We start from the raw sequence: 15100 nt of genomic DNA, 5'->3' as shown, positions 1-15100 counted from the left end.
TCCATTGATTCTGAATGGAAACTCTAGACTTACAGTGTTCAGCCAGATGTACACAGCCTATTTTGTGGAAAGAAAAATCTGTAAATAACCACAGAAAGCCTCACCAGGTTTCTAAACAGACCAGCTGAGAAGTGACAGAGTTTGTTTCTATAAAGAGCTACCATATGCGATGCAGGCCAAATCACAGAAAACAACTGCATATTTAGTTCATATACATTACACACATTAGCTTTTCTGATCTTCTTCAACAGACTTCCTTATTTTGTTTGTGTTAGAATTTTCTTGATCTTGGCCTCTTTTTGGTTTCAGTCGTCCTTCTGTCCACATTAATGAGGACTTTTCATCTTTTCCCCCTTATCCCCTTTCTTAGGTCAGCCTGGATTTTTGACCTGATCAGCCAATGGCGCTAACGGTGAACCTGATTGGCCCTTCACCATGGGGCTTTAGGATATTTGGAGGAAGGGACTTCAAGAGGGCCATAACTATATCAAAGGTAATCTGTCGTGGGAGCACGCCGAACACAGAGATTAAACAAAGGCCTTTTTACGCCTTATCAAACTGTACCCTCTGTTTTCCTCAAAACACAGTCTGTAATGGCATACCATGGAATGTAAACTTCCTCACTCCATCTCTCTTCTTTGTTTATGTCCATTGGTGTGTCGTAGGTATTTCCTTGACTACTGACGCTGCTAGAATAGAGTGGAAGTAGACGGCATTGAAGGAAACCTCTGATTACAGTTAAAGTGAGGGGTTCCTGATGTGTTTTAGTGCAGTTTTCTTGTGCTTCTACACAGGCGGGGATAATATCCTGTCATGGTCAGAGGAGAAGTAAAAGAGAAATATTTTTTGAGTGTTAGCAGTTCAAGGCACACGGTGTGCAGTAAACACAGTCAGGAAACCTTGTTCAGACCAACTCACAGTTGCCAGAGACACCCTGACCTGTCCAATGCACATCCTGCTGTGATAACATCAGTTTAGTTTGTTTCGTCTGTCTTTTCTCCTCACTGGCCTATGGATACAGTTCACATCATGTGCATTAAAGAACAGATGTCATGTAGTGAAAAAGTAGAAGCAGGTCTTCTAAAAAAATAAATAAATAAAAAAGTAGAAATAAAAACTAATCTCACTTTATCAGGGATTAACACCTGTCAAGAATTCACGAGGCTAAAGCTGCTAAAGATTACACCGCTAAGTTATAGTGTTAGAACATTGCATATGTGTACACTACTCACAATAAGTTAGGGACATTATTATTCAAATGAGTGCTTTTGCTATTTGGTCTGAATTTTAATGAAATACATAAAAGTTTGCTTTGATATAACTAGCAATGAATGAGAAGAAAAAAACATCATTTTCATTAGTTAATTTATGGGGTAATACATAATAAAGACAAAAATAAAGAAAGCGGGACAGTAACATCTCATGCTCCTCTCTAGACTCATGATTTTGTTCTGATGTAATGCATTCCACTGCTACATGCAGGTCTGCCAGGTCACTTTGGGGTGGGGTACAATCATCTAGTCTCTGGTTCATCTGGCCCTAGATGTGCTCTATGGGGTTCAAGGGACATGTGGCATGGGGACATACCATACCAATTGAGGCATTCAGACTTCCTAAAGTCGAGTTCTGGCCCTATGTGGTGGAGCTTTATCATCCATGAACAGAAAGTTGGGGGTGTGCTGGTGGAATTGGGGGATGATGATGGATTCTATGATGTCTTTGAGGTAAGAACCTGCAGTGACTGGGCCATCTACAATAACCAAATGGGTTTTGCGCTGATTGGTGAGACCCGTCCAGACTGTTGCACCTCTTTCACTTAACAGAACCATGTTGACCTGGGTGTATTACTCCCCTTGACTTCTCTATCAAGCTGACGACTAGGACTGCATGATATGAGGAAAACTTGCGATTTGCAATATTAGTGATCAAGATTGCGATGACGAAATAACTTGCGATACATGAACAAATAGCAAAATAACTAAATACATTATTTCCATTTCACTGCAACAGTTTAATTTAAATAAGAGTCAACACAACTTAAACTACACTCCAAATTACCATCATCTACTTAGGAGGCGAACATCTAACATAAAAGGGCTCTATCCGATTGGTTAATGATGTAAAGGAGTCCATCCAATTGGTCAAATGCATAAAGGGATTTATTTGATTAATTAAATACTTCAAGCTGCCTTAAGATTGTTTCAGCACATTTAAGGTTACCATTTATCGGAATTTTCGCCCACTTTTGCAATATGCGTATTGCTCTGCTTGATATAGCGAAAACGATACATTTCCGATTTATTGTGCAGGCCTACTGACGACCATCATTTCTGTGGAAGGCGGCCTGCCATTATCAGTGAACAGGACCATTGCTGCATTGTCTAGGTCACATGATCTTGTGCCCATGTGCCCAATGAAAACGTTCACGACGGTGTCTTGGTGTCAGTGGAGTCACCTGCAACGGCCATCTGGCATGCTAGTCAAAGCGGTGGAGTCATTCCAGGATGGTTTGTCTGGAAACCGTAGTACCCCTCACATCTGATAAACAGAACTCCAGCTGTGTGGGATTTGCTAAACGATGTTTGAGTGCATAGGGCCCTAGATACTGGTCATTGTTGTGTTACTCCTGGAGCTTTACTCCTGGGTCTGTCACAAACTCTGCCAGTAGTTCCGTGTCTTTATGCAAGTCTGCCGATGACACACTTCAGACTTGCCAAGTCCATCTGCAATATCTGACTGCTTACTATCAACCCGAAGGCGGGCTACGGCCATGTGTGGCGCTCTTCGTCCGCTTAGCCACGTTGTGTGTTCGTGTCTGTTTAAATGATGAACTTGGAACGACTTATTGGCAAAATCAGCTTTTAATACTCACAGAATGTAGAGATTGAGGCCACATTGAGACCATTATGTGGAAAACTGTGAAGTGAATCAAACACCATGTATACAACATCCACCAAGTTTTTTTTATTTTTTATTTTTTACAGTATCCCCTAATTGTATTGAGTATTGTATATACATTTATAAATGTACATATTCCCATATTCCCTCTTTTTAATTCTGACAGACTACAGAAACTGAAGAACTGAGCAATGTTTGTGTAATTTCAGACATGCCTCAAACAGAAAAGTCACAAACTATTTGTGTCACCACAACAAAGTCTTTGTTTACTCCTCGAGTAAGTGAAAGGGCACCACACCTCTGCCTTCATACTTGCCAAACAAACATCTTGTTGATTAGTATTCTTACTGCAACGGAAACTTATTTTTTTCTTTTTAAATTTATTGTGTGGTTGCTTAATTGAGAGCAGAGTTTTGTGGTGTAAGTCTTCATTCCCTCTAAACAGCACTAGCATCCTCCTTGACTTAGCTTTTGTTTTAGCTGGGTCCGTTCTGTTTTGCAGAGAGTGAGCTGATGGTGTTAGGAAGGATATTTACTCTGTTGGAGGAGGTCACTCCACTGATTGTTGGCATGAAACTGGAATTTGAGGTGTGCTGAGGTGTGATGAGGTTAGGAGTGTCATCTGTACTAACATCTCCCCAGGAGAACAATGAGCCTGTCCTTAGTTGATCTGTGCTGATTTATTAGTCTATTTGTGGGTGGAAGGTTGTGTTTTGCTTGGGTATTTACGGCAAGCGCTGTGAGACAACCTTTCAGCACATCTGATCGTTGACTTTGTCAATCATTGTCGGACTCCTCCGGGCAGTCATGAGACACTGAAGTCTGTGCTGATGACCAAGATCCAGGACTTTGGTACCCGTAAGACTTAACCGCATCTCATTTCACTGTTCAACAGGTCAACGGAGGCAGCAAGGCAGAGCAAGCTGACCTGCAACCTGGTGACATAATCTTGGAAATCAATGGTGAAAACACAGTGGACATGCTGAATGTGGAGGCCCAGAACAAGATTAAGAACTCCAAGACTCATCTGCAGCTAGTGGTGGAGAGGTCTGTGCACATGCATGTGCTGCTTCATTATTTTAAAGATTTCTTAATGATTCACATGTATAAAAAGATTAAAAAAAAAAAAAGCTTATCACAATGCAGTTTTATGATATCCAACCCTCTGCAGGTTAAGTATCCCAAATCATTTTCTTTTTTTCCCCCACATTCATGTTTTTTTTGCTTGTGCCAAGGCCACAGTCATTTTACATTCTTCCCAAAATGATTGTACAAACAAAACAAGCGATTGTAATCAGGGGAAATGCCAGCATGTATGAACGCTTGTCCCTCCTATAAAAATGTTGTTTTGACATTTTTGAAGACCCTGTTTGCATGACAAGGAGCTGGCTTCTGGAAAGGCCTCATTTTCCTTTTGTTTTTTTAAAACGGTCATTGGCTGACATTGAAGGACCTCCCTAAATTCTTATCTGCTTAATGTGGCTCTCCCACCACTCTGTTTTTGTAAAGTTAAGTCTTCTTATTTTATTGCATAAGCAGAACACACAGACATACAGACACGCCTGTGCACACGTTTCCTCCGCGGATGTCCTATGTCCATGTGAGTGGATTTTTCCCTTCTGACCTCATGTCTCAGACCAAATCAGAAATGCCATTACTTCCAGTACAGTGCCACTGCAGATCTCTGTCGCGTATTCTAGTCTGCTTTTGTTTTTGTTGTTGGTTTTTAACCTCCAGCACTCTGATGTATCACCACATTTCTGTTCTAACTTTTTAGGATTGCTAGTTCTAAGGAAAGAATTTGGGTGGCATGCATTTGTTGTTTTTGTCTTCCTCTTTCTTGAAGTGAAACCACAGAAGCAAATCAGGTGAAATTCAGCAACAATTTGTTTTAAAGTAACACAGCTTGTCATAACAAAATGGAGAAATAAAAATTGATTCATCTCGTGCATGAAATTCATTTCAGGTGTAAGAAAACACAAGACCACCTGAGTGTAACGATTTTTCCCCTTAAATGTTTGAAGTCTCTTGTCCTTGTTTAGTCTTCACAGTTCACTGAGAACATATGGGGGTTGTTGACCAAAGTTTTTGTCACTCACTGACTCAGTTGCTGTGTAATGAAAGAGCTTCTAAGCACAGTTTCACCACAGAGTAATGCCACATGTGTGATTTCTGCTTGGACAGTTTCCACTCACCACCTGGTCAGTATCTAGTTTCTATTTATGCTTTTTATTCATACGACTTCTGACTGCAGATTTATGGCACAGTCAGATTTTGTTTTACAATGAAAACTTGTAACTTTGTTATCTTAAAATCATTTCTGGTTCAACCTCTGCCTTGACATGTGCTCTTTAACATCTGCTGTTTTTATGTTTAGGATTTAAATCAAGTAGATGATCAAAAGAAGCTGCTTTTTTGTAAATAATTTAAATAGATTGGAATGCTGAATCAAAATACATTTTCATTATGTTGCTGTTTTTATTTCTCTATTTTTGATTGCTCAGAGGCTAGGCCACCAGAGTCGTGCCTTCTACGTGATTTATCATGTCAGCCTTCCTGCATGCCTCGTTGCTTTGAGCTCAACCGAGAACCTGTCTTGTCCTGTGGATTGGGGGGGTGCACAGTGTGTTTGTATTGGCACTCAGATTTATCATAATTTCCTCTCAAGTCTTGTGATATGCTTCCTCAGTATCTCATTTTTATTTTGTAAGGGAAGAAGCTGAGACGCCGAAAAAGTCTGTTCTTCTCTTTTTCGTAGAGTAATTACATAATTTAAAAACCACAATAAAAGGGATGTTCATCAGAGCATTGACAGAAGGAACGTGAAAAACACATGTTCTCAAAATATGAGTGATTGAAACCATACTCCACCTCAGTTAAAGTTCATTTGCTTTTGTGGTTTTTAGGAAATTGATTTATTTTGTTTCTGATGTAATGTCTTAGAAAGCATCAGCTAGCTAAAAAGTATTTGTCTTGCTTCTAAAGTCGAGCCTTCCTTATTTTTGTATTGATATCCGCATTGCTTTAAATGAAATTACTTTTCCTAATTCGGCATCAATGGGATAGGATTGTAACCCAAGGAGATGCATGCATAATGAAACTTTTGGACTAAAATATTAATTTTATTTGAACTCTGTTTAATCTTGTGGTTTTTCTGACTTTTAAAGACCTGAGCCCTCCAGTCCTGGACAGACCAACGGCATGAACACCCCAGAACAGCTTACTGAACGCTTCCAGGTTGGTTCTAAAGTTCTGTGGGACTTTCCATCTGTCTAAAATGTTCCATGATTAAACAACGTCAAAGCTGGAGAAAGTGAAGTTTCTGAAGTGTGATCTTATTTTGAAAAAGTTGCGGTCACTGTCGTTAAGCAGCTTTTTATTTAGAAAAGAATCTACTGGTACATCTGTTTGTTATAATCCTCTTTAATTTAACTATCTTGCAAAAGTAACACAGAAAGCACAACAAAAATCTTTCTTGTATTAATTAAGGTCCTAAATCCCAAACCAGAATTTGCATTACTCTCTACTTCATCCATTTACTGTACTTTTCTGCATTTGCGTGTGTGAGATCAGATTACTTTAAACAGGCACAAATGTTCCACTGTTTCTTTATTTTTTCTCTGTTTTGCAGGATGTAGTTGTAATGAGGCAAGATGAGAACCAGAACTACAGAGATTACTCAGTCTCAAGCCCTACATCACTGTTTTCACCAGAGTCTCCTGCCAGCCCCAACGGAAGGGGGGGGAGGCTGACTCCAACCATTAACAAAAGGTATCACTCTATACTTAATGCAGATACATAATATTTGTAGTTTTTAATATTATTGGTTTGAACACAAAGATAAGAGTCAGTGTTTTTAAGCCAATTCTCTTGCACCATTTTGATGGTTTTTCTGCAAATAAACACAACTAAGACATTGTTTCATTACTTGTGAAATAACAGATATACAAGACATTCTGCCCACATCAAAATGGTCTGAAAAGAAATTGTAAAGGTCCATCATTTTAACTTTGAATAGTCTCTTGCAAACACCCACAGCATAAATAGGCCCAGATCTTTACAGAGAGCAACAAAACAGGCAGGTCAATACAAACGAGAGAATCACAGGAGCAGAGTGGAGCTGTGGGCTTCTACTGTTGGGACAAAGAACATGCACAGGATATCACATTCCTCTCTTTGCATTCACCTGAACAAAGGACAGAATGTAGAGCATTCACCAGAGGTTTCTGTGTGTGGACATTCGCTCATGGTTCTGCACAACTGTTACTGGATCAGTTTAGGGCAGATTATCTGTCTAGACAAGATGGACAAAGATTTTTTTTTAGGCGTTTTCCCACTTTTTTTTCTTTTTTACAGTGATCTCTTTTTTTTGTTTTTTTTGCTTGAAAGTTTTTTCAATTAACTTTAACAAAAATTAGGTATTCATTTTCAAACTCTACCAATTCCACAGTTAAATGATGGTAACTTTGGACTGAATGATTCCCCTTGTGGGTAAGAAAGGGAAAGCAGCTACATTGGAGGCAAAAAATTATTTAGTCAGCCACCAGTTGAGCAAGTTCTCCCACTTAAAAAGATGAGAGAGGCCTGTAATTTATGGTAATACATAGGAAGTGAGGACAAAAATCTAGAAAATCCCATTGTCTGATTTTTAAAGAATTTGTTTGCAAAATATGGTGAAAAAAAAGTATTTGGTCAGTAACAAAAGTTCAACCCAGTACTTTGTTGTATACCCTTTGTTGGCAATGACAACAGTCAAACGTGTTCTGTAAGTCTTCACAAGGTCTTGTTTACAAACTGTTGCTGATATTTTGGTTCATTCCACTAATGCAGATCTCCTCTAGAGCAGTGATGTTTTGGGGCTGTTGCTGGGCAACACAGACTTTCAACTCTGTCCAAAGATTTTCTAAGCGGTTTAGATCTGGTTCGTTGGGCCCCCTGGGCACGGTGGGAGGGCTGCTCTACGAGTCCGGCTGGGGCTTGCACCTTTTACCCCCTGCGCCCCCCTGCTCTCTAGCGTTGGGGGCAGATCTGGAGATTTCCAATGTGTCCAGTATTCGTTGACTCCTCATACATACTGGCAGACTGACAGAGGCGTGGCTTCCAGCACGCGCCTACAGCCCCTCTGACCATCACCGAGACATTTATACGCATTCACACACCACTGGAGCAACACTGGTGGCAGGGAAAGTGGAGTGAACAGTTGACCTGGGGAAGCGGGGATCGAACCGCCAATCCTTCGATCGCTGGCCAACCTGCTTAACCGCCTGAGCCACTGCCGCCCGTTCTTCTGATCATTATGACCCCCACGGGCAGAGATCTTGCGGGGAGCCCCAGATGGAGGGAGATTATAGATGGTCTTGTATGTTTTTCATTTCATAATAATTTAACTACACAACAGTTGATTTTTTTCACACCAAGCTGCTTACCTATTGCAGATTCAGACTTCCCAGCCTGGTACAGGTCAACAATTTTGGTTCTGGTGTCCTTAGACAGCTCTTTGGTCTTGGCCATAGTGGAGTGAGAAGTGTGACTGTTTGAGGTTGTGGACAGGTGTCTTTTGTATAGATAACAAGTTCAAACAGGTGCCATTAATACAGATAACGAGTGGAGGACAGAGGATCCTCTTACAGAACAAGTTAAAGGTCTGTAAGAGCCAGAAATATAGCTTGTTTCTAGATGAACAAATACTTATTTTTCATTATAATTTTCAAATAAAATCTTTAAAAATCAGACTATGGGATTTTCTGGATTTTCTTTCTCATTCTGTCTCTCATAGTTGTGATGTACCTATGAGGAAATTACAGGCCTCTCTCATCTTTTTAAGTGGAAGAACTTGCACAATTGGTGGCTGACTAAATACTTTTTTGCCCCACCGTCTGGTCCTATGTTACTACGTTTTAGTTCACAGATCAGTACTGATGTGCTTAAAAAATTGCCACCACGGTACAATTATCAGAAAAAGAAGCACAAGTAGTGAGGAATTAGAAATCTATGTTAAAACAATAGATCAATACAAATACATATATTTTGTTTAAGCCTATCTTCATGGGGATTTAAAAAGGCTGCATTAGAAACTGCATTTCTTAGACCATCAGGTAGCTAGTTTTGGAAAAAGCGGCTATAGGACTGCAAAAAATTCTTAATATAAACAGTAACACAGGTTTTTTTTGCCTCTGTGTATCCATGTATTAGAATGGTTCTGAAAATATATCTAGATACAAAAGTTGAATATAAACATTCATTCATTCATTCATCTTCTAAACCCGTTTTGTCCCTTTTCTGGGTCCCGGGGCGGTTGGAGCCTATCCCAGCCACTCGTGGGCGAAGGCTGGGGACATCCCAGACAGATCCCCAGTTTGTCGCAGGGCCAAATAAGAACTTATATAGTTAAATGTTTTTTTTAAGTTTGCTTTACAGTTTGCTTTACAGTTTGTGTATAGAAATGTCTGACAGATTTTAATTTGCATGTTACAGTGTCCAGCTGCGCTCATGGTCACCAGAAGAAAAAAGCAATCGGCTATCCAGACCCCTCTCTCAGGTTGGCCAAGTCAAAACTTTTACTTTGAGTTTTTGATGCAACAAACTCCTTATATCTACCTTTCAAAATAGTAGCTAACATAAATGGTTGCTGAACTGGATAAAATAGCCGTTATAGAATAAATCTGCTGTGCTCATCTATTCAACTTTCACATGGGAAAAAGTCTTTCCATTCTTTCTATTTCTGCATGGAGATTATTGTCTGAGTGCTTAAAGCACATACAGATTCCATGAAGGTAAGTCAGTCGTGCATTTCTTCCTTATGTTTTAGATTGTTGTTCCATCTGTCAGTACAATTGACTCTTTGAATTATATTTATTTTATCCGCAATGGCCCAGTTTCCCTTCCCTGCTGAATTGCTAGTTTCTGGTGCCACAGAAGGTGCCCGAGAAAGGGTTGGTGTGCTGCACGGTAAAGACGCACGTTGACATTTTTATAGCAGGGAGTGTACAAGCTACAAAGGTCAGTCTTTGAAAATATTTGGCGTTATGCTTAACAGCCGTTTGGAGCCATTTAAATCAGACATTGTCTGAGACAAAAGAGGAGACTTTGTGTTGGAACAATAACTTAACCTTTAGTGGTCGTATGGAAACTCTTTTCTGAAGTAAAATACAGACTTGAGGTTTTAAGACCCCTGCTGAACACTTGGTCTATTTACCCTTCCAGCAACAAATCCTGAAGGATAGACCAGGGCATCTGGAAAGACTTCAGTGAGTTAAGGACAGAAATGTTGTGGGAAAGTTCATCATAGCTATTTCAGCTATGCTTACATACTTTGTTTGATGCATGGATCCCACTGGAGCAGGAACATGTGAAATGACAGAACAGGACAAACATACAGGACCTTTTGTAGTGGCACAAAGAATTCCAGTCATTTTGTAATTGCATGTTAGATAAAATATGTTGAGATTTGACCTGAAATGCATTCAAGCATTTTCAGATACAGATGTAAGAGAAGATCCAAGCTTTGCTGCAAGTTTATCTTCTATGTTTGCATGTTTTCAGTTTCATCAGTTACAGCTCTGTCAAGCCTTAAACGCGATTGGCTCTAATCAAGATGATTTTGTTTTTTTACAATATGAAGATGACCTAGTTGAGCTGGGCTGTTTTATTGACTCCAAAGGGGTCTGTAGAAGGTACTGGATTTTTTATTCTTTTATGAATATTTTTGATTAGTCTTTAGATAAATCTAAGCCTTTTTCGAAGAGGCCAGCTCCAGCACAGCCTAATCTTTGAGACTGTAAGATAGAATCTGCTCAAAGACCTCAAAGCCATGTGGAAAGTTGTCTCTGTCCTAGTTGTTTTGGATCATTGCATAGCAGGAGGTCTGCATGAAGACTCTGTTATCATGATAAAAAAAACAACTTTAGCTGATACTTTTATGCTATGCAAATGCATATTTTGACATGAAATGTTATATGAATCTGTGATGCAAATTACCAGTGCAAGACGTTTTCAGTACATGCCCTATTCAATATGGCTGTAATATGAAAACAAATGCTTAAGGCTTCATTCCTCTTTCACCTGGATTTATGATTTAAGGATTGTGTAATCAAATGTGTTGCAAGATGGCACCAAATCACATGATATTAAACCGCAGAGTGGTTGATGGATTTCCTTATAGTCTTAACCAAATTACTTATTGACAATCAGATTTCAATACCCATTACATATTTAGCGTGGGCTTTATTTAATGAGGTCTAGTTTTTAACACTGACATCTTGAATAGTTTACATACTGACACTAGCCACTTTAGTTTTTTTTTTCTTCTTAACTGTTAAAAAGGTATGCAAAAAATGCTTTATTCAAAGTTTATTCTTACCATTGTTTTAATTTACCATTCTTGAAACACTTTGATGAAGAAGTGGATCTTAACTATAAAAACAGTTGTAAAATATTTTGGAACTGTCTAAATTTAGGAATAAAGAGTAAAGTTAAAGTCATGGTGTCCTGACCTCTGTAGCTCAGGCAGAAGCTAAACAAGCTTTCTGTTTACATCCTGTCCTTCAGCTTTGGCATTCACAATTTATGGATACAGCATTAAAGTTTGCTCCGTGGGTCCAAAGACGTTGGAAGCCACCAGGAAATCAAGAGTTCTATTTTTTAGCATTTGAAGCCACATTTGAAAAACCCACTGTAGAGTTCCAGCTTTATGAGACTGCCCAAAAAACCCATGAAGGATTGAAGTGGAAATGGGCTACCAAACAACACATTGAGGATCTGTGCTCTGATGAAAAGCTTCAACAGCTAGCTCTCCCATAAGAGTCCACTAATGTTGGTGTGGGCTGGCATGCTTGAGATATTTATCAAGTTGACTTGTTCTATCGTCATTCCCTTTTAAAATGTATTTATATTTATTACTTAGTTAGAAACTTTGTTTAGCTACAAATTACCAACTGTGAAGACGTCAGACTAAAACTCTGCAAAAAAAACAAGAAGTTTGGCTTTTGTCTGACTCTAAGGGTTGTTGGCTTCAAAGTGGTGATGAGCCTCCCTGTATAAGTAAATGTAAAGTAATGCGGTGTGCAGTGAGGGGAGTTCTTTCAAAGTGCTTGGCGGGGAAACGACTGGGAAGAGGCCTGATTTTTGGCTTATTGTCAACCTTGTCCATTATACTGCTCAAGCTGGCAGGAACACACCAGCTTAGTCAGTGGCGAAATGCAACATCTATGACAAGGCCCTCAGTCTTCCCTCAGAAGTCCAGAGTGCTGTTGTATCAGGTGATCAGTTTAACTTTTAAAAGCTAGGTTTTCAACCCTTCTTTGGCTTCCTGAGTTAAGAGAGTTGGATGCGCAACAGGATCCCCCGTTTTGCTGTGGTGTTGGGTATCCTGAGAAAAGACCCCATACAATGGTGGCTGTGATGGCAGATGTTGTGGAAGGCTGGTGCACAGTTTTTTTCTTCTTGTCAAAAAGCCTGTTGTTGTGTGATGAGAGCTACAACAGGACGGGGAGGGAGTCGGGCTGCTGCAAAACGAACATGAAGGAGCCCGAAATGTACATAAAAAAACGTTTCTTATTCTACACAGTGCAGACATCCTTCAATCACAGGAATTTCTTTTTTGTTTCATTGAGATTTTAAACTATTTGCAGCACCGCACAGGAATGGGAATTGGAATTTAAATGTACAATTAATCACTGACTTTAAGCTGAGTGCATTTTATTTTTATGCCCAACTGTAAGTTGATAATATCTCTAAGCTCAAATAAGGAAAAACAAAAGCTTAAAGCTCTCTGATTAAAAACAAGGATAATATCTAAAGTACATGGCTCCTATTATGATTATAATTATGAATGAAGAATAGCTAAACTTTGTTTTTTGCTTTTGTTTTTGCAGAGCCAGATTCATAAACTTCATAACTTTGGTAAACTAATCAGCTTTTAATCAGATTTCATGTCATATCTTCTTTATTCTTCATTCCTTTTATGTTTTATGATTTTCTTTATGACATCATTTTATCATTTTATTTGTTTAATCTATAATTTTTATTATATATTTTATGATATTTTATCAAATACATATTTGTTTAATATAGAAATCTTTGCTCCTCTATTGTGTATGATATTTTAACACATATTCATGTGTTTTATGTATTTTAGCCAAATTAGACTGTTTACGAGTGTTTTCTCACCCTTGCCTGGGATGTTTGTGCTGACACACCGGCCAATAGGAAGACAAGGCAGACGGCGCCTTCTGGGTTCTCTCTTCTTTACCTTTTTTTCTTTAGTTATTTCTCTTTTACTTGTGTTTGTTTTTGTGTATTTTATTGTGCGGGGCTTATTTAATTATTTTATTGCATGAATAGGGATTGGTGTCTTTTGCATTTTTGTTTGTTCTTATGTACAGCACCTTGAGCTGTTTTGTACATGAAAGGTGCTACATAAATTAAAGTAATTTGAATTTGACATCTCCTCAGAGTAAAATGTGCTCATTTCTCTTTTGCTGTTGCCACATACTGTATATATATATATATATATATATATATATATATATATATATATATATATATATATATATATATATATATATATATATATATATATATATATATATACATATATACATAAAACAAAACAGCCTAGTCAGAGTCGTTCTACCTAACAGGTAGAACGACTCCAAGCCGTGTGACTGTCAGTCACATATCATTGAGATTTTCATAATCTGAGATGACAAAAATTACAGATCATACAGTGTTTCCTTTAGGCGACTTTTTTTATTTTTCGGAACTATAATCCAGTCAGAGGAAGCTCTCATTTGTTGAGGACAACATCAATTCTTGTAATTGCTGTTTTAAAAGGCTCAGACAGTTGTAAAGGAGGTAGCGCTGTTGGAAAACGCTACCGGCAGCTGATCTTTTTAAACAAAAAATTATTTACATTTTTTGATAATGAATTACAAGGTTTTTTACAATCTTGAAACAACAAATGTATAAAAAATATAGAAGTTACTGGAGTGAATATAAATCAAATGACTTGACTGTCGCGATGTTGGCCACATAAAGGAAGTGATGTAATATTTTCGCATGCGCAGACTGATCGGGTAGCAGTTACAGATCGGGAAGTCACAATGGCCTCCAGCCACTGGTCTAGGTCACCAACAGCCTGATTGGTGCTTTGTTTTAAAAACTTGTTGTCAAAGAGATTCTCTTATGACAGCTGGTCATGCTACATAAAACACACCATAGTTCCTCTTCATTGAATTCTCCAAATTTAAATCAAGCTCAGCCTTGAACTATTATAAGTTAACAAATACTAAATAACGAACACACTAGTTATTTAGTTCAAATTTAAAATGTAGAAATTAGATTTAGCAGCTTAAATTAAATCAATCCATGTTAATGTGTAATTTGTTAGATAGTCTCATTTGTTGTTGCAAGCTCAGAGACAGAGCATGTCTTAGTTCCACCCTAAAGCTGTAATGAAGACCAGCCTGCAGTCTGGGTATCATTATTTCCATGATGCTATTTCTGAAAAAAGCCTTAGGACCAAGATTAAGAAATGCTGCCTTTGTAAAGTTCTTGATTGTTTACAAAAACTCAGATATTTGTTAGTGTTTTGAACTGCAAGAAAGGGTGGACTGGCCTACAAAACCAAACGCATTTCCCAGCTTCGCCTCCAGTTCGGGCAAGACCAGAATGCATCTATGCAGCTTCTGTCCCGGACATTTTTGTCCACTATTACCCTCACAACTGGCCAGCTTTCAAAGCATTCTGTCTATTCTTCCTCTGTTTTTAAAGTTGTGGTGGATTGGATTGCAAATCTGTGGCCACAATTCTGGAGAAATTAAGACTGGAGAGAAAAAAATGGTTATTTTTATATTAGATGAGGTCAAAATGCAAAGCTCTGAACTGAAAACCCATTTGTGGTGTCACCATTCAAAAATCTAAAAATGGTGGGTAAAAACTTCAACAGGTATGTGGCTATAAACTGTAGTGACTTGGTAGGTATAGCCACATGCTGTACTTGACCAAGATGGCTTAAAGAGAGTTTAGGAGTAGGCCTTTTGTCTTTTCTTGTTTATTTTTTTGGCACATTTGGTGCAGAGTGAAGCCAAGCCAGTGTTCAAGGAGCGCAGCTAACTGTGGCTTATGTGGAGAGAAGTTTTTTTTTTTCCGTCTTCCCTGCACAGAAAGCTCAGTGACAGTACACAAAGTGCCATCCTGTAAG

At 38.6% G+C, this 15100-nt stretch overlaps 1 protein-coding gene across 2 annotated transcripts in view; it reads left to right on the top strand.

Moving 5' to 3' along the window:
* The window catches only part of pdlim2 (PDZ and LIM domain 2), a 37746-nt gene that overhangs the window by 7172 nt on the left and 15474 nt on the right, over positions 1-15100 (top strand). For both annotated transcript variants that reach the window (XM_004072489.2, XM_011479349.3), the window contains exons 2-6: positions 371-493; positions 3794-3945; positions 6066-6135; positions 6530-6669; positions 9373-9436. In XM_004072489.2, the coding sequence (XP_004072537.1) occupies positions 401-493; positions 3794-3945; positions 6066-6135; positions 6530-6669; positions 9373-9436 (519 nt within the window). In that variant the 5' untranslated portion in view covers positions 371-400. The remainder of the gene's footprint in view (positions 1-370; positions 494-3793; positions 3946-6065; positions 6136-6529; positions 6670-9372; positions 9437-15100) is intronic.

This window comes from Oryzias latipes, chromosome 9 (genome assembly GCF_002234675.1).
Source record: "Oryzias latipes chromosome 9, ASM223467v1".
In the NCBI taxonomy this organism is placed as follows: domain Eukaryota; kingdom Metazoa; phylum Chordata; class Actinopteri; order Beloniformes; family Adrianichthyidae; genus Oryzias; species Oryzias latipes.
The sequence above is the reverse complement of the archived record's forward strand: the minus strand, read 5'-3'. Positions and strand labels throughout refer to the sequence as shown.